This window comes from Neolamprologus brichardi, chromosome 16 (genome assembly GCF_056152115.1).
Source record: "Neolamprologus brichardi isolate AB-2024 chromosome 16, ASM5615211v1, whole genome shotgun sequence".
NCBI classification, from domain to species: Eukaryota; Metazoa; Chordata; class Actinopteri; order Cichliformes; family Cichlidae; genus Neolamprologus; species Neolamprologus brichardi.
Window position 1 is genome coordinate 23,953,942 of NC_142119.1, and position 26,740 is coordinate 23,980,681.

Sequence of the window (26,740 nt, forward strand, 5' to 3'; positions counted from 1 at the left end):
CAAAAAGCGAACGCTTGTGAGATGTCATTAGAGATGTGAATATTACTGCAGATGTTACTGTCAAAGTTACTGTGACTCAAACATAGAAACATTTGATTTTTTATTTGGGTGCTTAACTAGTTAAAAAAAACATCTGTCTCCTATTTTTGCGTCACATAGGAAAGAAGCATCAATATCTGATGAGAAGACTTATTAATTTGGACATGCTGTTTATTATTGTGGTGTTTGGTGCAGTTTTCTTGTTTTGTGGGGTTGTTTTTTTCAAGTGGAGATGAATATCTTTAACAAGTTGATTTGTTCACATTTGCAAATCTAAATTTTTAAGAGAAATTTGGTTTTTGAATTTGTACACTCTATAAATATAAGGCAACCATTTCCTTTTTCAGTATTTGTCTGTGGTGCATTTTTCTCTGTTTTAACAAAAGGGGAACAAAGGACATTTAAGTCCACGTAAGATGATTTGTTTTAATTTTTAATTTTTGCTAAAACACATTTACCTGTTCATAATTGCAATTAAATAACTGTAATTTGGCGTCTTATTTTTTTTAAAGTGCTTTACTATGTTTTGTTTTGTTTTGTTTTTTAGTAAAACAATGAATTTTAAAATAATAACAACAATAATCATGATGAATATTATCATTAATTATTATTATCATCATATAATTTAATATATGAACCTTACACTGGGTTGTATTTTCAAACAGTAATGAATGAATTATCAGTCTCCTGTGAGCAAACATTTGGCGACAGCGCTGAGGAAGAACTCCCTTTTAACAGGAAGAGACATCCTGCAGAAGCATGCTCAGGGAGTGGCTGCTATCTGTCATGACAGGGTGGGGGGCATAGAGAACAAGAAAGTAAACAAAAGGCCAAAAATAGTGCACACATCCTCTGTGTCTACCAAGATTGCTCATTTTGACGGAACCTACCTGGTAAAATGCCCGTAGAGTCGTAAAACAGGTCATTTAGTAATCTGAAGGTTGGTAGTTCGATCCAGCCTGCATGCCAAAGTATGCTTTAGCAAGGTACTGAAGCCCAGGTTGCTCTCCAATGCATTTGTTGGCATGTATATGTTAGAAAGCACTAAGACGTGAAAAAAGTGCTTGTATAAATGTGTGTGAATGGGTGAACCAGGCCTGTTGTAGTGCTTTTAGTTCTCAAGTAAAGTTCCTACGTTCAGACAAAGAGAAACAAGGGTTACTCCCAGTAGGAGTCCAAAGGGGGAAGAGTTACATTAAATTCTGTAGTATAATGGAAACCATTATCCACAGCTTGTGGCTGTAAAATATGTGTTGCAAGATGTTAACTATTCAACTGTTTTGCAGATGAGCTCACAGTGAACGGGCAGTATCAGTGCCTGGCAGAGCTGTCCACCACCCCTGTCACCGTGTGCCACGGCACAGGCATTTCCTGTAGCAACGCCCACAATGACGCAGCCCACAGCGCACTACAGTACATCAAGGCCTCCATCAAATAAACAACGGCGCTGCCAGCAGTCGCTGCACCCACAGTGTCACATACATCAGCTGATGCCCAGTCTGCGATTGCCCGGGTATATTTTTGTAATCATGCACATGGCAAAGTAGACTCAACTGCGCAGTAACCCGAAAAAGCATCAGCTTTATTTTTCACCTCTATTTATACTCGCGAGCCAACTGTAAAAGAATCGAGCGGAAGTGTGGTTGTTTTTATGTTTTTATTTTAAATGTCCCAAAGTATGTGATGAAAAGTGGAAGAATATTACAAACTATTTTCTTTGTATCTTTTTACACACAGTGTGAGTGCAGTCAGTGGTTTGAATGTCTAGTTTTTCCATACATTTTGTCCACTGTGACATATGGACAGAAAGACAGGCCATGTTTTTATTTCTTATTAGTATTTATTTTGTCCTACTTCCACTCATCCATCGCTCTTTATCAGTTTGACTCGGAAGAGAAAAGATGATTGCTGGTCTGTTGTAGTGTGCCTCTGTATAGCTATAGAAGTAAAACCTGCTCTATATTTAATAGATTTACTGACTGGTGTTCTCTGCTGTATGAACTTACTGTTGGTAGAGAAAAATGGCAGCAACAACAAGTGTTCAGATCCAGTAAATAAATGAAATAACATTAAATAAATGTTAATGAGTGTTGGTGTGTGTTAATGGCCATGCAATAGAGCCTACTGAGAGAATAAATTGCTGTGGCGCCTTCAGGAGCCGGCTGCTGTGTTATTGATTGAAATGCGTCCCGTGGGAGATGACTGCTGGACAGCCATTCATTCGTCAGCCAGCCCATTGTTAAGCATTGGTACAAAGCTAATTACATCAAAGTGAATTAATGGGTGCTTTCTACTTAATTTGTGTTGTTTTATAACAAAAAAGTGGCCCAAAGAAAAGTCAAATACAGTAATTTATTTATTAGATTTTTTTTTTACTCTAAAGAGTGATATTTGCACTCACTTGGAACCCCTTTTGTCTTCACAAACATCCTAATTCTTCATTTCATAGTTTCAACAAGGTGCCTCACAGATTTTGTTTTATAGTTACATAACAGCATCTCACAGGCCCTGCAGATTTGTTGGACACACATCCAGGATGTGAATCTTCTGTTGGACCACATCCCAAAGATGCTCTATTAGATTGTCGTCTACTGTAAATACAGTAAAATAATTGTCATGACACATCCTGCTGGAAGCAACCATCAGAAGATGGGTGCATTATGGGTCATACAGGGATGCATGTGGTTGGCAAAAATACTCAGGTAGGCTGTGGCATTTTAAAAATGCTCAGCTGATACTAAGGTGTCCAAAGTGTGCCAAGAAAGTATCTCACACATCATTACACCACCACCACCCTAAACCTGTGATGCAAGATAAAATGAAGCCATGTATCTGTGTTATTTCTGTGAAATTCTGACCCTACTATCTGAATGTTGCACCAGAAATTGAAACCCATCAGACCAAGTGGCAGTTTTTTAATCTTCCATCATTGAACTCTGGTAACTCATGTGAATTGCAGTCTCAAGATCCTGTCCTACAAGGTGTGGTCTTCTGCTGATGTGTTGTGTGTTCAGAGATGCTCCCCTGCATACATTGGCTGTTGTTATTTAAGTTACTGTTGCTTTCCTGTCAGCTTGAAGTAATCTGGTCTCTCTCTTGTCTGGCAACAAGGCAGTCACTGGACATTTTCACCTTTCAAACCATTCTCTGTCGTTTGGATAAATCCCAAAAGATCAGCACTTTCTGAAGTTGCCAGACCAGCCTGTCATACATATTCAAAGTCGCTTAAATCACCCTTCCTTGCCATTCTGTTGCTCTGGTTGAACCTCAGCAGGTCCCCTTGATCATGTCTATATGTCTAAATGTACTAAGTCACTGCTGTGTGATTGGATGATTTGATATTTGTGTTGCTGTGCAGATTAACAGGAGCACCTAGCAAAGAAGTCCTTGTCCTTGGGTTCTCTGTTGCTTGTGTGTGTGTGTGTTTTTTCAGCAACTTAAAACATAGATACTAGCCTTAAAAAATAGTGGATATCACTACTGCGTCATATGTGTTTCTATGCTTACCAAGGTGTGCTGTGGGAGCTCCAATTTCTGTTATTAAAGAAAACAATATGTTCGAATCTGTGGTATAAGATCTAAACCAGGGGTGTCAAACATAAGGCCTGGGAGCCAAAATTGGACCATTGGACAGCTTATAAAAATGTGAAGGAAGAGTTTCCCCCTAATAAACATAAATATCAGAGTACAAGAACACTTACCTTTTTAAAAAACACAAACCACAGAACTTCATCCCTTGAGTTTTGCAGTTTTATTAGAACAAGCACTATGTAGCAGCAGTGTACAGTGTTCATGGAAAGATATGTACTTTGTTAAAATTGCACTTTAGAAGGTACCCATCAGGAAATAGATTTGATCCAAACTGAGCTGACATAGTGCTTCATGATACATGTCAGTCGACAAAAAAAAAAGTGTCCAATTCAGAAACCATAAACCTTTTTTTTTTATAAGGCATCTGCAACATTCATTGGCAAGCTCTAGACATGCAGGTAGAAAATGGATGAAGAAAGCTGGAGGATTTTCTCTTTTTTTTCTCCACTACATTCTGACTCTATGATACCAAACACTACACAAAGCACTGGCCCTACCTCCACAGCTACAGATGTAGGAGGGAAAAGAAATCAGCTGCTGCAGTAGTGCCCCCACTTTTTTCCCCCTTATTTTCCCCCTAAATGTGCTGCATTTATTGTGATCACCAAAAATGAATCAGTTACATGTTGGGATAGCAGAGCAGTGCAGAACATCTTTAGACACTGCAAGCGTTATACAGTTAAAACGTTTCTACTCCTCTAATGTCAAAGAAATTTCCCTTAATGTATTCCGTCCTTGGCTAAATGCTCAGTGTACTTAATCATCTGTAGGCAGGCGGGCTATGGAGAATGTGCGGAGTTTGACTTGTGAATGGCATACCTTCTTCTTGGCTCGGGTATTCTCATCTGTTGTGTGTTTGTGAGGCATTGATAAATGCATTAAGGCACAGCAAGTGAAACGGACGCTGCTGAGTTGTAGCATTAAGTTCGTGATCAGGGAAAAATAAAACTATATCCACGTGTATCTTGTTGTTTTTTTTATCTTTTAAACTACATGGATGCAAAGCAGTTCTAACTTTTTGGTTTGTTAATCTACGGTGTGATCAGTGCACACATGATGGATTTGCCTTAAACAGTTTTCGCTCTACATATTTATATTCACCTTTCCCCTCCTCGCCCTGCAGCTGTGAACAAAGAGATTCAGCTTTAACAACTATTCGCGTGTGTTCGGGTTGATTTTAAAGGCGCCCCCTTTATTTTTTTTTCTTTAGCTGTAAAACAAAAAAAGAAGAGACTAGGAAAGATTTTAAAGCTAAACTTCAACCTGGTGCTTTGAAGAAGCCCACAGCATAGCAGTAAATTCTCTGGGGAATCAGACACATTGAGACGTTTTAATGTTTTTACAGTATCCATCTGAAAAGCTGGCTTCTTTCATTTTTACAGGACGACCTGTAGGTGTCTCTGGTGTTTCATAATGAACTACGACTGCATGCGGTTTGGCGATTGAGTCACGGCGAGATGAAATCATTCCTTAAACAATTAATGATAAGATAAATTATCCATGGTTTGAGTAATATATCAAGAAAAATACCAAATATCTGCTGGTAACAGATTTATAAATGAATACAGTTAGTACTTTTTTTTTGCTCTACATCTTTGTAAATAATTCTTTTTGGTTGTTAATCAGAATAAAGATGATTTAAAAAAACATCTCTTTGGGTTTTTGTAAACTGTAACGAGACTCTGATGGAAAATTACTCCTTTATTAATTCAAAATAATTACATCTTCAAGCTGCGGCTGTTTTATGGAAATATGTGACTCTGCTATTCACGTTTCGTTATTAAATGAAGTACTACAAAAATCCCAAGGATCTGAGAGAACGCTGCAACCTGTACAAATCTTTTCTTATACTCGTGACTCGGACGTGTAAGCGCCCATTATTTGAATGAAACCCTCACATTCGGGAACAGAGTGGAGAGAGTTATGTATGCATTTATGTAACTGTGTGATTCAGACGAGTTGGTTTCGTGTAACAATGGTTATTATTAGACACTGGGGCTGCTGAGGTGAAGATCGCCCTTCCGTTTGCACTGTGTCACGACAGATCAGTGTTGACAGTCCACAGGGCCGAAACGCCTCGCGTTTAAATCACACCTCACCTCCCAGCACATGTTCAGCTCAGTTACTCATTAAAACGGCGTTTGTAGAGCCCCGTACTTCCTCCACAGTGGTCGAGATTAATTTCAAATGAGTTGTTTCCCGGGAGAGAGTGCTGCCATCCGACAGAGTCGACAGTATTAAAAGGCAAAAATAAATAAAATCTGCCAATTCACATAATTCTCTTTCACTAAATTCTGAGTCCGAGATATTTTTTATAAAAATACCTATTTTTTTTCTACAATAACTGATGATATAGTAAATACGGCTTTGTACCAGTGAAAGCTGCTCTCTACACATGCAATGTTATCATAGGTAATCTGTAGGTAATCAAAATGTCTACTTCATAGACTAGTCTACCCAAACTACTGTTGGAAATTAAATGGCTTCAACTTAAAGGCGCCTAATCGTGTGACTTGTACAGGTGTCTTTTTAAGGCAAGGACATACTGGGAAGTCAACAGAGCTGAGGAAACATCTACATAGGCGCGGTGAGACCCAGCTTCGACAAGCACAATGAAGGTGATCCTACGGTATGTTTCCATGGATGGGTGACCCTCCACAGGGTCGCTGGGCGTCGGGCCTTCCCTCAGCTCAGCAGTCATTCGTATCCATGCTCAAAGATGTTTCATCATCGTCGTGTTTCTCTTAACACCTTATTGTGCGTAGGTACCAGCCTCCTCGTCTGTGATGATGGAAACACAGATCCATCTGCTACCACAGAGTCACTGTATATTCCATGTTAATGAAGCCGGGGTTTTTGCGGAGCTCCCAGTACATGTTGTTGGAGACCCATCTCTCCCTGTGATTGGCATCAACCACTTTCCTGGAATTACAAAGACAAAAGTGGAAGTTGTAAACCTAAAGGCAATGGGGAGAAATACACTATTCCCTACATACACTCAGCAGACACTTTATTAGATACACCACCCTCTAATACTGGGTTGGATCCTCCTTTGAGTTCAGAACTGTCTGAAGTCTTCATAGCACAGATTCAACACGGTGCTGAAAACATTCCTCAAGATTTTGGTTCATATTGACACAACAGCATTGCACAGTTGCAACATCCATGTTAACAATCTCCACCTAGGAATTTCCACCACATCCTAAAGGTGCTCTTCTGGATTGAGATGTGGTGACTGTGGCTATTTGAGTTCAGTGAACTCATTGTCAAGTTCAGAAAACCAGTCAGAAGATGAGTACCCTGTGGATATAAAGTTATACGCATGTTAAGCAACAGGTAGGCCGTAGTCTTTAAGCAATACTGAGTTGGTATCAAAGACCCTTTGGGAGATATTTTCCTCATAAATGTTTGACCCAAACGTTTATGAGGAAAATATCTCCCACACCATTACACCACCACCAGCCTGAACTGCTGATACAAAAGAGGAGGGATCCATGTTTTTGTATTGCTCATGTTCAAGTTTTGACCCTACCATTCAAATGTCAAAGCAAGTTTCTCAAATCTTCTGTTGTCCAGTTGGTGATCCTGTTTAAATTTTTGCCTCAGTTTCCTGTTCCTAGATGACAGGAGCAACACACGGTGTGGTCTTCTGCTGCTCTAGCCCATCTCCCTGAAGATTTGCTGTGTTGTGCATTCAGAGATGCTCTTCTGCAGACCTTTCTTCCAATGAATGGTAATTTGACTAACAGGAGTATATATATTAAGTAGATAAGGCAATAGAATATTTATCTTTATTCCCCAGACAGATCCTTACAACCTGTTTATATTAATAAAACAGAATTTTTTTTTCTTTCTTTTTTTTAGAATACTCTGCGCGAAGAAAAATCCACTTTGATTTCCTTAGACCTGAAATGCAGATTATTTTTTAAAATTCTTTATATTCTCTTCTTCATGCTGCTAATGATAATATTCTTGCTTGTGTTTTTCTTAGTCTTGTCAAGAAGTATCATCTTTATGTTGATTTTGTGCCATCAACATATTTTATGGCCTTTACTCTCTCACTATGTGATTTTTAATGTTGTGTACACATAATAAGTGCTAATTATCCCTGAGTATAATACTTTATGTAATATATACTGTATGAAAAACTGTACTGGTGAGAAATTTGCAGAGGAGTGTATGAGATGGGTGAGAAAAATAAACTGACAGACTCTAGTAATGATTTAGGCTACTACAGTCAGTGAAAAACTTTAACTATATATTGTATTTTATATATTGTATTATATAATGTAATATTATCTTATTTATATGCATTTTTCATGTTTCTGTGTAATTCGACATTCTTACATTTATACTCTAATACTGCTTTGTTTTTGAGTCCGTTTCAATATATTACAATCTTGGAATTAAATGGTAATGACTGAGATATCACCATCGAAGATGGTTTATAGTTACATGTAATAAACTAATAATCATGAAGTCTAGTAATCAAAGATAATTAATGATCTAGCATTAGTAAATGTGCATTAATTTTTACTCAAAATGACTGGAGGCAGATGAAGATGGTTGCAACTTCTGCATTTAAGCATGTAGACATGATCAAGATAGCCTGCCGAAATTCAAACTGAGCATCAGAATAGAGAAGAAATTATTTAGGTGCCCTTGAACATAGTTGTTGGTGTCTCTATATGCACAACAGATTGTTTCTTGAAGCAGCAGAAAACCACAGCAGCAGAAGACCACAGAAGGTACCACAGCTATCAGCTAAGAGCTCACCAAAAGTATACATCTGTACAATTAGAACACTGAAAATGCTGGCCAGACTAATTTGTCTCGATTTCTGCTGTGACATTCAGATAGCAGGGTCAAAATCTGCCATAAACCACATGAAAGCATGGATCTATCCTGCCTTGCATCAGTAGTTCAGGCTGGTGGTGTAATATTGTGGGGGATATTTTCCCGATAAACTTTGGGCCCCCTTAGAACCAGCTGAACATCATGTAAAAACTACAACCTACCTGAGTATTGTTGCTTATCATGTCCATCCCTTTATGACCACAGTGTACCCATCTTTTGATGGTTGTTTGCAGCAGGATAACACACCATGTCACAAAGCTCAAATCATCTCAAACTGGTTTTCTGAACTCGACAGCGAGTTCACTGTAAATGGGCTCCACAGCCACCAGACCTCATTCCAACAGAGCACCTTTGGGATGCAGTAAAATTGGAACTATCATATCAATATGGACAAAAATCTCTGAGGAAGTGTATCTGTTCACCAAGAGATTTATAGACCAGACTAATTTGAATTTAAGTGTTGTCGTGTTCACATTTTTGTAGTTGTACAATCCATTTTATAATAAAATACCAGTTAAAATAAGAATGATAATACATAATAATAAACATACATAATTTTTTAAAACAATGCATTTTAACCCAGATTTTCATGTTCATCTATAAATCTCCCTACAGACACCAAATTGTGCTTCATTTGATTATTTGCAAAGAATGTGAATAATGTTAATGTTGAGTTTTCCGTGCAAACATTTAGCTGCTAAACATCCTAAAAATGGGACTTAAAACTAAATGGAAAAATGCTGACGCAGCCGCAGTCACATCCTCTCTTAAAAAGCAATAAATATTGATCAAATTATTGCAATAGAGAAGCAAATGAATGCTTCTGTACAGCATTTGATTGTTCTATTGCACTTGGTTACAAAATGTTCTCACATGTAATCACACGGCAACACAATGCCATGTGATTACAACACAACACAGACAAAGACAAGTATTTGTCGACTGCCCATAACTACGTGGTTATCTACACTCCGGCTCTTTCTCATCTTGTGTAACACGGCTTCTCTCCACTTCTGATGTCAGCAATTACTGCCTAATAATGTGATGTGTCTGGCTTAATGTTTTGATCAGCTACCTCAGGAGAATAAGACAAGGTGAGCAAGAGCTCCCCAATCAAATCAGCCTCATAGCAGCTTCTTCTCTTTTTACCCGTATTCTTCCAAAATATGAGATCTTTTTCATTCTAATGTACTTAATCAGTCCAGATATTTTCCTCATTTCAACACTGAGATGTGTGTAGTAGGCTGTCTGAATGGAGCCAATCAAAGCCAATGAAAGACAAAACTGAACATGAAACGAAATAAAAAAACAAAGCGATGCATTCTACAAGGTGAATAATGCACATCTGGCTGCTGCTTTGTGCATCCTTACTTAAAGAAGCGTGGCTCGTGTTTGATGTTGTTCTCCTCGTTCCACTTCCTCCTGACCCTCTGCATGTCCTCAATACGCTGCTTTTCTGATGACGCCATTTCCAAGTTACCTTCTTCCAGATACCTAAATGAAAGGATGAGAATTTGTAAACATGATGAGAAAAACTACTACCAGCAGACTGACTTCAATGAAATTGCAGCCAGACCGGAAGAAATCAGTCACACTTTTTTTTCCTCAGTTGCTGCAAAAATATGCAGCGTTAGCAGCTCGTAGTGCCAGGTGCAGATGTGATGTTGTACCTTTGATCAGGTCTGAATCTGGCGTCCGTCCGCGGCAAGGCATCTTTTAACTCAGGACAAAGCTCATTTAGTTCAATGGCAAACCTGGTGAAGCCGTAGTAAAGCTCATAGTCTGTGGGCATGGAGCCTGGGGGAGGAAAGCCAACAAAGTCCCCTTTTAGCTTTAAAGCTTTGTACAGCTAGTCCTGAGTGAAGTCCCGCTGTGAGAGTGAGCGAGAACTGATTCTTACCTGGCCTCCAGATGCATTTAGCAGAAGGTGGGACACCACAATAAACACCCTCGTGCCATTTTCCAAAAAGCCTGTGGATCACTTTTCCTTCCTGATCCATCACAAATCCTTGAACTTCATTCACATTTGAACTCCAGTAGTTTCCCTAAAAAACATAAACTTCACTGTTAGCTTTTTCAAGTTATATATAAAACTAAACCAGCCTAGAGTATTAGAGGGAAACCCCAAACGGTTCATTATGAACATCTGGCAATTGTGAGGAGGAAGAACTCCCTTTTAACAGGAAGAGACTTCTCATTCAGGAAGAGGCAGCCATTGCCATACAACTAGTTGAGGAGAAGATAGCAAAGAAGCAAAAAGCTACCCAAATCATCTCAATTATTTTTCACCTTGACAAAGGTAAGTTTGCAGAGGCAAGCACTGCTCTTTATGTTTCTGATGGTAATCTCCCCGTAGTGTTCAATCCACCGCCGTCCACTGAGGATGTTGTGTACACAGGTGGTAACTTTATTCCATTCGTATTGATCACCAAACCTAGAAAGCCACAATAAAAACAGCTTCAGGTACTGCAGGTGTAAAAAGGCTAGATTATTAAAGTAGGTGATACAACTATGTTCATTTTTTGTGTAACCTCAGTGCTTTTCGACTTCTGTGAGGTTGTCACTGTAATCATACCCCAAGAAGTTATTATTTGTGGGTTGGTCTATACAGTAGATCCTTGTGACCAAATCCAATCAAGCCAATCAAAAGAAATATGGCTTTAAAGCAAGGGGAGCTTAAATGATTAACTCCGGGAATGCTGGATTTTTCTGGGGCTCTTAGGTGTTTTTAACAGCTTTGACAGAACTAATAAAGTTTTTTGTTGTTGTTTATTTCTGTTGATTTAACACAAGCCTGTATTTCTCAGTCATCATTAAAATCTCGATATTTCCATGAAGGCAATTAAAAGCAGAAACCTGGCGATTAACATAATCCCAGTGACATGAAGCATTAAAACCAACCAAACTCTGCACCTTTAAGTTCAGTTACCATGCACACCATCTGGGTGAAGGTTACCTGGGTATCATGAGATTTACACTCCCGATTGGTAAAATTTCCATTGATTTTCCCCAGAACTTGTTTTTCCATCTCACATCTGGAAAGAAAAACACCAAAAATATCCCATTAAAATAATTTTTAAAATGATTTTTTTTAACATTTTGTCTAAAATCATACCAAATAACATTTATGTTTACTCTGTACAATTTCCGCTGGTTATTAAAAAGGCTAATTGAGTCCTGCTGGCTGATCTACACTAAGCCATATCTCCTGTGAGGAAAATCCCTAACTAATTAGACAGGTAACCTACCTTGCCAGAAGGTGAAGTTCTTAGACTCACAGTGGCAGGCGGAGACGGGAGGGTGGTGGCTCACCTTCGAGAAAAGATCAAATAAAAAAGAGTCTGGCAGCTGTCGTTTAGATAGCACATCATATACAGCCTCTACTCTTAATAACACATTTATTGTGACGATTTTAATTTTGTCTATAATATTCGTTTGACAGTTTTGGTTCACAGAAATTGTGATTTTTTTTCACTGTAAATTTATTCTGAATGCTGAACTTGCACTCTCCTGCTAGACACTGGAATTACTTACGCCTGGTGTCTGGGAATATTTTCCCCAGGGAAATCAAAAGACTAAGCATGAAACTCCCTGATCTTGCAGGAAGCCCAACAGCTTATATCTTTCTGTGTCAGGTTGGTGATGAACCCTTGTATTTACAGAATTAACTCTGAGACTTTGAGGAAAGATCTTCCAGTGTAATGTTTGAGAGCCCAGACGCACATGTGTTTGGACTGTGGGAAAGAGGCCAGACTATCTGGACAGAACCCATGCAGGCACACGCAGAAATGCTACAGTTGTGTTAGTCCTGTGTTGGACGGGCAACCTGCTCAGTCTCACACCTCTGACAGCTGGGATAAACTCCCAGCTGTCCCAGTGTTGAAATACATTGAACTGAAGTGTAACCTACTGATTTTCCGTCGTTATTAAAGTAGTTCAGTCAACAACAGAATTATGATTTATGCTTAATTTCAGTTTGATTATTGTAATGGATTGTAATCGGTATCAAGAAGCCTTCTTATAAGAAGCAAGAAAACTGGTTATATTGCACCAGTCTTAATGACTACACTGGATGCCCATTTCTTTTAGAACTGATTTTAAGATTTTACCTATCACTGTTAAAGCCCTTCGTGTCCTGGCTCCAGAATATATACTGAAACTGCTGTTCCTGTATGCCAACCAGTGCACAGCCTCAGATCCTTGGGCAAAAACTGTTTACTGTTCCCATCGCACGCTTAAAGATAAAAGGCGGTCGCTGTTTGGAGAGCAGCTTCCTGGAGTCCAGCTTGCCTCATATTTATCACAAGCCATTTTGATGTTGCACTTGAGTCTTATTTTAATTCATATATATAAACATTCTTTAAAATAATTTCCTTCCATTTCTTTTATTCTGTGTTTCTTAGAAGCACTTTGCAACACTGCTTCAGTTTTCAGCTAATCTAACCTCTGGAGCAAACATGTAACAGCAAGTATAGAAACTCAACCTGATTTCGTTTTTTAATATCTCCTTCTATGTTTCGTCTTCTTCCAGATAAGAGCACAGTGAAGCACTGGGCTTTCTTGCAAATTAGATAAAACCGAGTCCTTGAGGCGGCCACACACAAGAACAAAGGCACAGACCTTGCGGTTAAACCGAAGCACTCCAAGGAAAGCTCCACCGAGCTTTTTAGACCTCTCCAACATAATGAGACCTCCTCAGGAAAAAATGAGCTACTCTATAAATTCCTTCTTATTGCTTAAAATTGACTCATTTTGAACTGTGTGAGCAGGTGCTTACCTGCTCAGAGAAAAAACAGAAGCCCTTGTCTTCCCGAATACATTCGTAAGTCTCTCCGAGTAGCGGGTTGAATGGCTTGCTACCTGCTCTGTAGTAAGTGGATGAGTAGCCTGAGACAGCAAAAGCAGCGACGAGAACCTGAACGAGAGTCATAAGAGCATAAACACAGAGTGGATTTACAGGCTCCTCATTACAGGCTTTGTCACGAATAAGCTAAACAACAGAATCTGTCATTCAAATGTTATTCAAAGGACAGGAGGCAGCACATCACGGGCATATATGTTAGCTTGTGGCTTGCAGTGTGACATCACACATTAATGAATTAATGAATCACCACACTGGAAACTGATTAACAGTTCATTTCATAAGCTCCGGCGACTTCTTTACCATGCGCTCAAAGGGATCCTCGGTCTCAGCAGCCTTATCCAGCAGCTCGCTGTACTCCAGCTCTTCACACATGCGCTGCAGGGTATTGAGGGGCTCGTTGAGCTCCACGGGCATGGACACTTTGGACAGGTCTTTGCCGATGTTGTTTCGCAAGATGTTCCAGAGGTTGATGTTGCTGGTGTCAGGACAGGGTGCCGACAAGCAGCTGCGCCGTCCATTACGAAAGGCGCTGCCAGCAAAGTCTCCGTTGGCCACTGAAAAAAAGATAAATAATGAAAAGAAGGAATCATTATTACAACATCCATCTGGTGCAACAGGCTATGCTAGTCCTAGAAACGCCTAATTAAGTATAATTATAACAAAGAATTTAAAAAAAGAAGCATTTTTTGGTCGTGTTGCAAGTCTTTGTGTAAAATGCAGCAGGATGGGTTTTTTTTTTTTATATTCTAAGAAAAAACTTTTTCTTATTTTTTCTTAGTTTGTTTAATATATGCCAACTTTGTAATTTAAGTAGTGAGGACATGGCATGGTATTAGTGCAGGTTTAGCTGCAACATCAAATACACTGAAACGACTCTTGTACTTCACCAGTAGTTGTGCTGTTACAGTGATAGACGGTCATATTACACAAAGTCTGAAACAATGATGTCAGTGAATGTACAAGTAATCCTTGTGAGCCAAAAGCTCAGGGTTAAGATTCTTATAAACATTTGGTTTCAAGCTGTTTTTTCCTCTTTTGGATCCGGGCAATGTCAAAGCCGCGATCGTCTCAGGCACATAGCTCTGGCTGCGAGAACACAAACCCACCTGCCTGCTAAAAACCACCGATTTATGAGGGGCAACCAATCAGAAGAAAGTTGACTAAAACGGTTTGATATAGATACTTGTGAACTTGACCCAGCGTAAGGTTAACAAGGTTTACTCTTCGCTGTGAATCATGCAAAGTAGTTGTGTTATATTAAAAATATGGGGTCATAAATTAGCACAATAGGTCATCTTTAATTTAGCTTTTAAGCAATAGTTTTTCCCTGTAATGAATAAAGAAATATCTGTATGTATGTTTGTTGATTTTAAAGAAGTTTAAAAGAGTAGTGGTCACATAATTGGATTCCTTCCTAGATTTACATATATATATGTGCTGATACAGTGTGTTCAGGTAGTGTCATAAGCTCTTACACTCAATTTGTAACCCTGCAGATGATGTCACTCTCCTCTGTGACCTAGATAACGTAGACTATAAATAAATCTCCACTGTGACATCTACCTTTGCTAATCCTGAAATGCCAGTGACAGTGGACGCTTTACTGGAAGATACTACTCACCATGAGAAAATAACACCAATTCTAGCTCATTTCCAAAACTTTCAGACTAGAGGGAGCCTGAGTAGTTTTTTCCCCCTTTCTGTTGCCCTTAGCAACATAGCAAAGTCAACTGCCTTTGCAGCACTGATAAATGAATGTGTGTGTGTGTCTTTGTGTGGGAATGTGACGTTATTGTAGAAGCAGCACGGCTGACGGACTGAGTGGGATCTCCCCCTGCTTTATTCATTTCTCATGTCCTTTTGTTCTGGTACAAACAACGGTTGCTCGTGACAGCGCAGAATTGGACCTACTTTGTCTGGAGACGTTATCAGTCACGCTGGCGTTGTCCTCGGAAATGTTATCGCTCACATCACTGACATATGACTCATCGTCTGAACCCTGTGAGAGGAACAGGTACACAGGGGAGTGAGGCAGTGCAGTAGTACAACACGAACGGATCAGAACAGCCTCACACTCACACGCACGCATGCACTGCAGTTTGCCATTGGCTAACAAACTGCAGCAGCATGCCGCCTATCTGTCCCACTGCAGTAATCATGAGTCAAGACACTGCAGTATTCATACTTTATATATAGCAAACAAAATAAGGTCACATTTGAAAGGGCCATATTGTAGCCACTTTGGGTGAAAGCTGCTTTTCCAGTTTATGTGACAAAAAAAAGAGAGAAAAGGCTTGCCGTTAGAGCTACAGGCCAGGGGGATGATGAATTTCCACGCTCAGTAATCCTTCAGCATAGCTCAATGCATGCCTGGGGAGTTACAATGCTTGATGGGTCTTCAGGGACCATACGCAGTATATTTGGAGCAGAATGTTCACAGCCGTTAAAAAGGGAAGGAGGCAGAAATGGTTGATTTGAGTGATGGACCGAACATCCTCTTCCACTTGATGCTTTTTAACAAAGCATAAAGTGGAAGAGGATCATTTTGATTCTTAGGCATGACTCGGGGATTAGGCCTCAGGCAGATGCGAAGGAGCCCTCCTGTGTTTACGTTTCTTTTACACTCCATCTCTGCTCTTCGTGACTTTTGCATTAATTACTGACTAAATCTGTCTCCACACACACACAGGCATCACGCTGATGTTTTTCACTGGCTTTACAGCAGAAGTATAGTTTAACCTCACTAAATCCACATCCATCACCACATCCACTCCGCTTCTTCATCCGCCCCGCTGTACCTCGTTCTCTGACGAGCTGGCTGACAGAAGCACTTCCTGGGCATCAAAAAACTCAGAGACAGATTCTGACATGGAGAGTCGGCTCTCATTAGAGGCCTGCTGAGTCAGAGGGATCCCCATCTGTTCCCCGGCCTGCAGGCAAACACAAGCAAATGCAGGAGACGTTCACTATTTCTTGCTATGATGACAGGTTGAAGAACCAAAACTGACCTGAACGAAGACAAACAGAACCAGAAGACAACACAGTGCTCATATTGCAGCATGTGTCTCTTTGCCAAAAGGCAACCTCCCATCCGTTTCTAATTAGTCAGTTTTTCCATTAACCTTGATGTCAGGTCCTGCATAGAATAATGATTCCTGAAGCTCACCTGCCAGGCTGTACTGGAAAGGCCATCAGTCTATAGGAACGAGAATCAATAATCCAACTGACAAATGCAGGAAGCAAATACATCGACTACCTGGCGAGCCTCCGAAGCTGTAGCTTTATCAATATCAGGGTAAGCAATGAGATTTGTCAGTGATAGACAGTGAGCTACCTCATCAGGTGTGGAGATGATGTTCACACTCACAACTTGCTCAGTCAGGACAGATTCAGAGTGGATGCGGTTGAGTCGAGTTCGAAGTTCTGCATTTTGCGACAGGGCCTGAAGAATAAAAAAGGATTTCTGTCATTCAAATCTCACACGAAACTTATAAAATTAAATAACAAATAAACAAATAAAATTATTTGCATCCTGCTTTTTCTGTAAAAAAAAAATCCCAGTAGATTGTCAGTTTCTGAAAATTCCAACAACCATGCTATGTTCATAGTCACAAAATCATCTTTCTTCCCTATTCGAGTTTGAACTTCAGCAGGTAATCCCAATGACGTCTACTGCCATGGTGGTTGGTTAGATTTGTGTTAAGTTAAGCTGCACCAAAGTGGCCAGGTAGTGTGTTTTGTTTACTTTACGGTCATGACCAGTGTCCAGTGATGGTTCACTCACCACAGCTTTAATTCATTATTCACATACTCATACATGAAGGGCAGGCCAGTATTAACTCCTGAGGTCCAAATGTTGTCAGTTTGTCTTGTTCTCTTACTTGTTCTCATGACTATATTTAGAGATTTTTACAACTGAAGAGGGCAGTTTATAGTTGTGATAAATCCACTGTGAAGCAGCAGAAGAGGAGAGGAGTCACAGCGACTAGCTGGTGGACAGAGCGAAGTGTTTAACTGATTAAGAGCCACACAATAGCCTCAAAGCCTTGTGGAGACAAAAAGAGAGGAAGTATTAGACTCTCGTTCATCAGGTGGCCAAAAATGTAATTAAGTTAATGCAATGCTGTTCCTTTCTGCAGATGTTTGATCAAAACTTAAAAAAAAGAAATAGAAAATGTAGGTTTAGGTATAAACGTACCTACTGTATGCCAAAGGAAATATTAAATACATAAAAATAAGATGGCAATAACACTCACTTATATCCTGCGGGGATTACAGTAGCTGACATAAGCAGCTGTAACTATAGCAACCACAACTCCTGATTATCAACCTCCCACAGAGCTCTGCCACCAAACCTGACCTCCATCCTGCGACAAGCGTGTCACACGAGAATCCAATTAGGAACAAAACGGAGATAAAGCAGCGAGTGAAACATTTCACTGAAATGATGTCAACTGTTAGCAGAGGAACAGTCCAATTAAATCGCGGTGGTAGAAAGACAGCCCCGAGGAGAAGAGTTAATGAACTGCACTGCACATTTCTCCCGCTCACCAATTAATGTGGGAAAAGATGATTGGACTTTCACGGCTCACTTGCCTGGGCTCTCATCTCCACACATATTTTTTCTTTTTAACTGTGATGTTGATACAGCGTCACAGTTTGCATTTGTAGCACGAAAACAGTTCAAAATATAAGTTTGGCTAAGACTAAATAGAAGGAGAAGAGAGACATCACCACCAAAGATTATATCGGCAACATGTCCTCCAGCTTCCTCTGGTGATACGTTGTAGATAGACTGGTGGCAAATACTGAGGCTTTCATTAAAACATGCAGGTGCTCTAAATGGTCTCCAGCCAGTTTCAGCTGCCAGATTTATGACTTCCTGACTTCTCACAGTGGCGCTAATCGTGTAAAGCTAAGTCGCCGTAGAGAAAAACTCTGTCAAGATGGACGAAAGCAGGTGAGACCAAACTAGAGGGAGCTTTAATAACACATTATTAAAACTACATAATGATGATAGTACTTATAGACACTGTCACTGCAGTGCAGCAAACACTAGATTAATCCTGCATTTTGCCTTTTAGCTGTATTTTTTCATATCTGGTTACACAGACATTGTGCAACATATTAATAATAACAGAACTGTTCTTCCATAACAGCATCACGATCATATTGTTAGATTAACATCAGCATCTGGTTTAAAGAAAATCTTGCCACAGGAGCCATTTTATTATTGTCTCTAGGCTTTTGGTGAGAAAGCTGTAACACTGAATTTGTAACTGAGATGTTTTTTTATACTGGCCTCATCTTTAACACTAATAATGAGAATACGTGTTTGCTGCTTCATAGAGCTGCTGTGCAAAACGATGACTGGCTCATATTTTACTCAGCTGTTGTAAAGCAGATCACTGACTTCTACGTGTTACAGAATTATCTCATTGATTTCGATTCAGCGTCCTTTCTGTGCCATATCTCCTCCTTGCATGTCTCTGGGATCGTATCATGGGTTACTCTGATTCCTACTGAAGGGAGCTCATTACCTGTGACAGAGACTTCCTGAGAGAGTTGATCTGGGACGACTGGTCTGGCTGCTCCTGATCAGACAGAATCTGTTTGATCTTTTCCTTCTCTATGGCCACAGTGTTGAAGGCCGACTTCAGCAGCGAGTGGACTGCAGAGAGACAGGATCAAAGAAAAGCAGTAACTTAGAAACCCGCGCACCGGTTCAAAGGCATCGCCAGCTCCTCTGTCGCTATTTGCCAATGAAAATCTCATCTCTGAAAACACTGTGTGATTATTTTCTATAACACTGTTCACATTTGATATATTAAAGAGTTTTTGAGCGTTTTGACAAGCATCCACACAAACAAAAGAAATTATTTATCACAGGCACACATTTGGTTTCATTGTACAGTTACTACATCTGACACTAAATGATGGATGAATGATGAAAAATGTGAGTCAGAATTATTATTTTCTTGCGATAGCAATTATATAAAAATAAAAGTTAGAGGCAAGTTTAAGGTCACCAGCTGTGAAAACTTAGACATCAGAGTGTTCATTAATTTCCCAGATTTGCTAGATTAAAATTAAAACCCCACGTGCCAAAAAGTGACTTTTATTTGTCTCATCTCGGCTAAAGCTGTTCTCTCTGTGTAAAAATCAGTCACACAGTGGTACCAAGAATGAGACATAACATCCACCATGTGCTGGTTTACTGGTTTCTAAGCCACTTCATGGACTGGAACCAGATCATTTTACTAAAGTGCTGCCCCCTTACTTTGCCCTTCATATCTTTCAGATCTGCTGAGCTAGCGCTGCTGTCCATCCCACACACCGACTTTAAAACCATGATTGTGCATTTTTCGGTTGCTGGCCCTAAACTACGGAACAGTTTGTCATTAACAATTAGATTTCCCTTCTCCTGCAAGGAATTTAAAACCAGTATAAAGACCGGTCTCTTTTCCTTAGCCCTTTACTTGCTATAAACCACATTTCTTGGCTTTATTTGCTTGTGCAGTACTGTCCTCGTTGTCTGTCTCTCTCTCTTCATATACAGTGGCTTGCAAAAGTATTCGGCCCCCTTGAACTGTTCCACATTTTGTCACATTACAGCCACAAACACGAAGATCATTTAATGATGATCAGCAGCTACAGTATGAGAATAAAGTCCACCTTGTCCTACATGCTACATTCGTACCTTTCTGGGCAATAATGCAGAACTCCTCTTGAAGTTTAATGTAGTCGCTGGCACACTCTACACTGTCTGTCAAGCGGGAGACCGGGGGCTGAAAGTCCACCAGCTCAGCACACAGGTTAGGGTTGGATGAGTGGAGGCGGACAGGGGACATACTGGCAGACAGAGGAACCTGGAGAGAGAGACAATCACAGAGGCTGACTGTCAGTCACCCGTGTGGCACAACAGTGCTCTTCTTTTTGTGTCTTGCAGTCAAAACAATCTCTAAGAACCACAGAACTAAATCTGACAAGACCAAACATTATTCTGATAAATTTCTAGTTCACTCTTTATCTGAAGGGCCTTTAAGCCCTGGACCTCTGACAAGAGCTTTAACCAGGCATTAGCAGCTAAAAATGGCTAAACAGCATAAGAGCACGTAGCTAATTAGCATATCACCAGATAATAAAAGTTAATGAAGTTATTGTTAACACCGACGCAGAGTTCTTTTAAATGGCTAAACAAACCTACAGGTAAACTGTGTTTTTCACCACGACGCTTAGTTAGTGTGTTACTTTCCTGGTTTGTCTCATTCTGTTCATGCACAGAGTTTGTGTCACATCCTCGCCTCTGTTAGCATGTGGACGTTTGTGTTGAGAATTTGGTCCCTGGTTTGACACGAGATGCCAACATGCCACAATGAGGATTCTTTTTAAAATTACTTTCCTAAAAACGACACTGAAGGAAATGCTTCCATAGTCTTCTCTCAGAGTAACAATCTTTTATTTATGAAATCTATAGGTGTCTAAGAGCCCAGGTTTCCCTGGTAACAACATCTTACCAGGATAGGCCATGCTGGGGAATGTAACGCTCTAGATAACAGATCAACAAGTATGAAATCACCTCCCACAGACCAGTGAAATCTCAGAAAAATGGGCCAGCATTCCTGGAAGTGCTTTCTGACCTCTGCATATCTTTATCTTTACCGGAAGATGTCACTTTGCTGCGTACAGCAATTTCGTTTTTCTATAAGCATTAATATAGCCTATGATCCTAAAAGAGAACACCGATTGTATTTTCTGACCTTATCTCAAATTTACACACAGAGTTAGGCCTACATTTGAATTCTGTTTATGCATTTTCTCATCACCCGGGCTAAAAATTAAGACTATCTCACATACACTTTGCCTCACATAACATTTCATGGAATAACAATTGTAATTCATCAGATTCTCCCCCGCCTTAATGACACAGCACTGATAGTGTTGTTAACTTACACTGTCAGCGCTTTCCTTCTTGGCTTCAAACAGGCTAAACTTTATTAATATAATAGATCTTTTCCAGTCTTACTCACCAAAGCACTTATACCACACACATACCACTGGTTTGCCTGCAGAGGCTGTTGTACTTTCACTCTGTATTACGTCTTTAATGTCTTCGTATTTTTCAGTATCACAGTTTTATCTTCCTTTGTAAAATCAGCAGTATCACTGTTCATGTTTGTGGCCATGTGAAAATGCTCGCAGCTAGATTCATAAACCTTAAGATGATTTATCGAGTTCATAACCATCTTCATAGCCTGATTGCAGATGTTAGCGTGAGTGAAAATATTCTGGGTCTGTTGAAATTGCTTGTTAGCGTGGAGCCATGGTGAAACAAAAAATGCATTCAATGAGCAGTATTGACATTTTACTACTAATGGGATTAATAAAAGTTTAAGACTGGTTTAACAAAGTGCATAAAGTTACATGGACACACATTTAGTTTTGCACAAACTGATATATCGTGCAAAATTAAGATATATTAGCAAAATCAGGCCGAGCCGCACGACAATAACAAGTGGAGCTGCAGACTAAAGAACAAAAAAGAGAAAAACGAGCAACAATAGAAGAGGCAGAAACAAAATTGTTGGCTTCTGTGTCATAAGTCTGACCTCTCAGTTACCCCACAATTTACACTTATTGTGTTATAAGTAAAAACTTGAATAATGTTTTGCTTAGAGACTTAGAGATTTTCTCACAGTGACATATGCATCTGTGTATGGGTGTGTTTGTGTAGACGTCTGAAGACAGGTACCTGAAGCTGGAATTTTGCATCTTTGCCGACACTTTTTGTTCTCCATCTTCTGTTCAAGCGCTTTTCTTTCTTTGATAACTCAACGCAATTGGTCTTTTGGGCACACGTGGATCAGAGCATGAAAAATGTGGTTAATAAGACAAACACATCACAAAAAACAAACCAAAAAACCAGAAAGTTACCACAGACATAGATCAGTGAAATGACACGAATGGGTTACATGCAAAAAAAAGGAATGTGTGGTATTAAAAATGCATTTCAGCCAAAAATAACCAAACAAAAACCTCACGATATAAAACAAACACAATAAATTAACAGATACTGATCAGTCAGAAAAGCAGCAGGTGTCCTGTGAGTATCGCTGGTAATGAAGGTGACTGCAGAGGTCGCACCATCGTCACTGCCTCAGCTAGCCTGAGTTTACAATGCAGGATTGCACTAAATTGCTTCCCCTTGCTCTCTGCTGTATGTGTGTGTGTTTATTTTACCTGCATATCTGTGAAGTTGGGCGCTGACTGTGTCCTTTGTAGAATCTCCAGACTCTGCAATAACCGGCTCAGCTCAGTCAGGTTGGACTGGCAGCGTGCGAGTTCTGAAAATAAAATTTACACGCGCGGTCACGATCTCATTCAGCGTTATGTGTCACAAAATGGTCACCAAATCATCTCTCGCGGATTTATTGCCGTGCCAAAGGCTTGATTTAATCCACTCCTTTTGTGAAATCTGATTTATTAGAAGCGTAGGGAAAGTGTGCATTTACCCTCTGCACACTTGTCCATTTCCTCTGACTCCTGCAGCCATGCCACCACCTTACTCTGTCCGTTACTGTAGGATGCAGGCAGGCTGCTGGTGCTGCTGTTACTGGGGGCTGCTGGCTGCCATGGCAAGCTGCTCGGTTTGGTCTGCTGTGGTGACACAATAACAGAGCCTAAGATATCATTTCGGAAACTACTGTAGTGGTCAATCAGGCACTGATGATACCTATAGCTATACAAGAAGCACTTATGTCATTAAAGAAAGGATACTGTGGATTAGGGCTCCAGCTAATGTATGAAATGTTCTTCTGATCAATGTAATTTTGTCTGCAACAGACAAAAGAGGAAGAAATGAGAACCAATATAATTACATCAATCAGATTTTTTTTCCTTTGGTGCATCACTGAAATCAAATCAAATCGGACGATTGTTACAATATATACAATTATTTTTGACAGTGAAGGTCAAGGTCAAGGTCTTGCTTGTACATAGTTGAAGGTTTTGGTCTAGATTTGCCTCTTTCAGTGATGCTGGGTTAGGGTTACGCAACCTGTGTGTGACAGCTGCGGTGAATCTGTTCAGCAGCCAAAAGTAAAGGACTGCACGCTGTCAGCAGCTCACAGCTAATATGAATGAGCTCACATGGAGAAAAAAAAATGCTGTTATGAACAGAAACTGCACGCTTCTTATTTGCACAGCACCTTGCCTATCTTCCTTCCGAGTCTTTGAAGCAGTAGTTAATTTTGACTCTAGGACCAGAGTCTCTCATTTAAGCTGTTCTTCTGGGAGAGCTCATCAGGCTGCAGCCAGATGCTCGAAATCCAAATCCTACTGATCACCTCTAATGGCCTCCGTGTGGCATGGAGCATCACTCCCAGGAGAAGCTGCAGTGAATGAATCTTCGTATCTACACACACTTCAAGCACACCTGCAGGGACCGAGGCTAACGCCTAACTGGAAACAGCCAAGGAAAACAAGCCTTCTTGTCTTAATGGGCAAGATTCAGTTACCTGTCTCATCAACTCTACTACATTAGGCAGATATTATTTAGCTATTATTCAGGGGAAACTTCTGGGTGAGGCGAAGCAAGTTTTCAGGTCCCACTTCGCACAACAATGGCATCCATAAATAAAACTGCTGACTTGTCAGGTGTGGTTGACGACAACAGCAATGGACAAAGACACGGACATGTGTGAGCATTATGTCTGTCATTACTGCGAATCAGGGCTCGCAAAATCACTAGCCCGACGTCCCGGGGCTAGCGATTTCTCCAGTCGGGCTACCAAAATCTATCTCTGCCCTGCCCGTCGGGCTATCTTATACCGGGCTCACACTGTGCGATTTTGTCAGTCGCGCGATTCAACTCCTGCTCAAACTGCACGATTGACTCGCAGGGGTTAGAAGTTCGTAGGTCACGATGCAGAGTCTCACACTATACGGCCCGATGCTCTGATGCGACCCGAGTGCTCACACTGTGCCTCCATAAAATGAAGGTTATAACAGAAATTCTGTCGCTCGCTCTCCCTCTCTGTCTTTCACTCACACAGACACGCACCACCGCCATCAACTTTGCTAAAATGCTAATGAAAAACATTGATCAGGCAGCTGTGATTGAGCAGCAATGACCATCCAACTATTTTCACGGTTGTTGTGGTCGTGATAATTTTGTGAGGCCACATCGAAAAGGCTCGGATGAGCTTTCCAAAGTTCTACAAATGCCTCCATCGCTTGTGTCCAGATCACACGCTGCACTGCCGTGCTGCGCCGTCTTTTTCGCTGACATTTGTGTTTGCGCGTGCGCAGTGTGAGAAACTACACCCTCACGACGGTCGTGAGGATTTCAAACATGTTTGAAATCCTCACGACCAAGCGATTGATGATCGGGAGCTGGTCGTGAGGTGTTAATCGCTTCTCGTTACCCCACGTATACTACACAATGCACGACGCACGATGAAGGCCAAAATCGGGCCGATCGCCAAAACGGTCGCACGACTCAAAAATCGGCTCAAAATGGGCCAAAAATCGCACAGTGTGAGCCCGGCAATAGGAAGGAAAAAGATATGTTTATGCTTTTGCATTCTTTCGGAAATGTATCTGGGTAATTATGTAATTGGCATCGGTGAGCCAGAATTTGCGCTTGTTTTTTGCTTTCACTTTGCAATCGCGCGAACTGTGTATAGAGAGCGACAGTACTGATTGGTGAGTGATGATAATTTGCGCACCAATTCCTCTGACATCGTCTTATCAATCGTTAGCTTACTATGCAAACATGACAAGTGAAATCTCCCGCAGCTTAAACGTGTGAGAGTTTGCTCGCGCAGAGAATCGCTGAGCGTTATGTGAGTGCGTGTGTAAAAGCAGCAGGATATATATTTTAGTTCTGCTGAGCCAAATAAGACAGGTCAGGGTGAAGACGTGACAGCCAAAGAAAAGCTTACCACAAAACGGAAAAGTTATGACAAATCAGACTATAAGGCAAAAAGAAAGTGCAGCTTTATGGTTTCATGGACAAAAGAATTTCTGTGGCTGCAATATGACGAGCTAAATAACCAGGGCTGCACATAAGTGGTCCGCAGGTGCGCATTCGCTGTCAAAATAAAAAGAGCGCACAAGATAAGAAGTTGCAACGCGTGTTTGCATACATAAGATTTTCTGGAGGAGGACAGACATTTGTTTAGAACTCTTAAAGATGTCGAAGAAGCTCCTTTAAGCAATTACTTTGGTGTTCCTCCACCTCCAAAGAAATGTCAGAAGGAGTCCGAACCACAAAAGAAGCACGTATTCTCGGAAAAGTGGTTGCAGGAGGTGAGCTGGCTTCAAACAAATGATGAACGCACAGAGATGTGGTGCAGAATGTGCCGTGAAAATCCCACTCTAGCGGACAAAAACAGCCTTTTATATGGACGCAAACGCGCGTTGCAACTTCTTATCTGGTGCGCGTCTTTTATTTTGACAGCGAATGCGCACACGCGGACCACTTATGTGCACCCGTGTAAATAACATAATGTTCTGCCGGGTGTGTTGTTGGTTTTCCCTCGATTTCTGAGTCGACAAGCGCCTTTGTTACTGGGACCAGTCATTTTAAGAAAGGCCCCCATTAGAACCCATGAGAAATGCATTATTGCTCAGTCTGCAATATCTTTCCCAGAACCAACACCAACTGCAAATAACATACTAAAAATAAACCTGAAAATCTGTTTAGATCAGCGTACTATGTTGCAAAGAGTGAACTACCACTGGCACAATTTAGCAGTCTTTGCAAACTTCAAAAAGCAAATGGCCTAGATCTTGGTTCCACTTGCCTCTTACCTGTGACTTCAGTGGAAATTTCAAATTCAGGATCTGACACAGACTGATTCATGTCCTACACAGTTCTTACAAGTTTATAGAAATTTCTGCTCAATTAGAACCAAGTATTTGAGTTGATGATTGTAATTTTTATACAATGTTGTAATTTGTGTTTTTTTGATTAATGTTTTGTTTCCGTTACAATATTATACTTTAATGTATAATATTGTAAATGAAACAAAACAGGAAACAAAGCATCAATGAAAAAAATTGCTCTCTTTTTTATTCGGGCTACTTAAATTTATTTTGGGCTACCAAAAACTGAAGAGTCCCTGCCCGAAGGGCTACCAGGGATTTTGAAATTTTGCGAGCCCTGCGAATGTTCAGTGAACTTTACTTCCTCTCTCTCACAGATGATGTTTTTGGTGTGTTATCCCAGTTTCCGATAAAGACAAAACTAGGAGATCTCTCACTAACCGTGATGCTCTTCTTGAATAAGTAATTGCAGACTCTGAGAGGGAGAACAAAATGTCTTTTTTCTGAGGTAGAAAAATTTTCTGATTTCTTTGTGTAGAGCATCAGTCAGGCATTTCT

The 26,740-nt window shown here is 40.4% G+C and overlaps 2 protein-coding genes across 5 annotated transcripts in view; one reads left to right on the forward strand and one right to left on the reverse strand.

Moving 5' to 3' along the window:
* prkra (protein kinase, interferon-inducible double stranded RNA dependent activator) overlaps positions 1-2,123 on the forward strand; it is a 30,135-nt gene extending 28,012 nt beyond the window's left edge. For both annotated transcript variants that reach the window (XM_006788439.3, XM_006788440.3), the window contains exon 8: positions 1,326-2,123. In XM_006788439.3, the coding sequence (XP_006788502.2) occupies positions 1,326-1,477 (152 nt within the window). In that variant the 3' untranslated portion in view covers positions 1,478-2,123. The remainder of the gene's footprint in view (positions 1-1,325) is intronic.
* Positions 2,124-3,751: 1,628 nt separating this feature from the next.
* The window catches only part of osbpl6 (oxysterol binding protein-like 6), a 46,293-nt gene continuing 23,304 nt past the window's right edge, over positions 3,752-26,740 (reverse strand). The window contains exons 7-23 of one of the 3 annotated variants that reach the window (XM_087852983.1): positions 22,864-23,008; positions 22,592-22,695; positions 22,104-22,196; positions 20,052-20,220; positions 18,892-19,022; positions 16,719-16,793; positions 16,150-16,281; positions 15,263-15,350; positions 13,652-13,905; positions 13,265-13,402; positions 11,736-11,799; positions 11,444-11,522; positions 10,777-10,921; positions 10,388-10,532; positions 10,158-10,284; positions 9,859-9,981; positions 3,752-6,552 (exon numbers count right to left, since the gene is read on the reverse strand). In XM_087852983.1, coding sequence (XP_087709109.1) covers positions 6,441-6,552; positions 9,859-9,981; positions 10,158-10,284; positions 10,388-10,532; positions 10,777-10,921; positions 11,444-11,522; positions 11,736-11,799; positions 13,265-13,402; positions 13,652-13,905; positions 15,263-15,350; positions 16,150-16,281; positions 16,719-16,793; positions 18,892-19,022; positions 20,052-20,220; positions 22,104-22,196; positions 22,592-22,695; positions 22,864-23,008 — 2,124 coding nt within the window. In that variant the 3' untranslated portion in view covers positions 3,752-6,440. Of the gene's footprint in view, positions 6,553-9,858; positions 9,982-10,157; positions 10,285-10,387; positions 10,533-10,776; positions 10,922-11,443; positions 11,523-11,735; positions 11,800-13,264; positions 13,403-13,651; positions 13,906-15,262; positions 15,351-16,149; positions 16,282-16,685; positions 16,794-18,891; positions 19,023-20,051; positions 20,221-22,103; positions 22,197-22,591; positions 22,696-22,863; positions 23,009-26,740 lie in introns of all 3 variants that reach the window. The other 2 variants (XM_087852982.1, XM_087852984.1) reach the window with 2 other exon arrangements.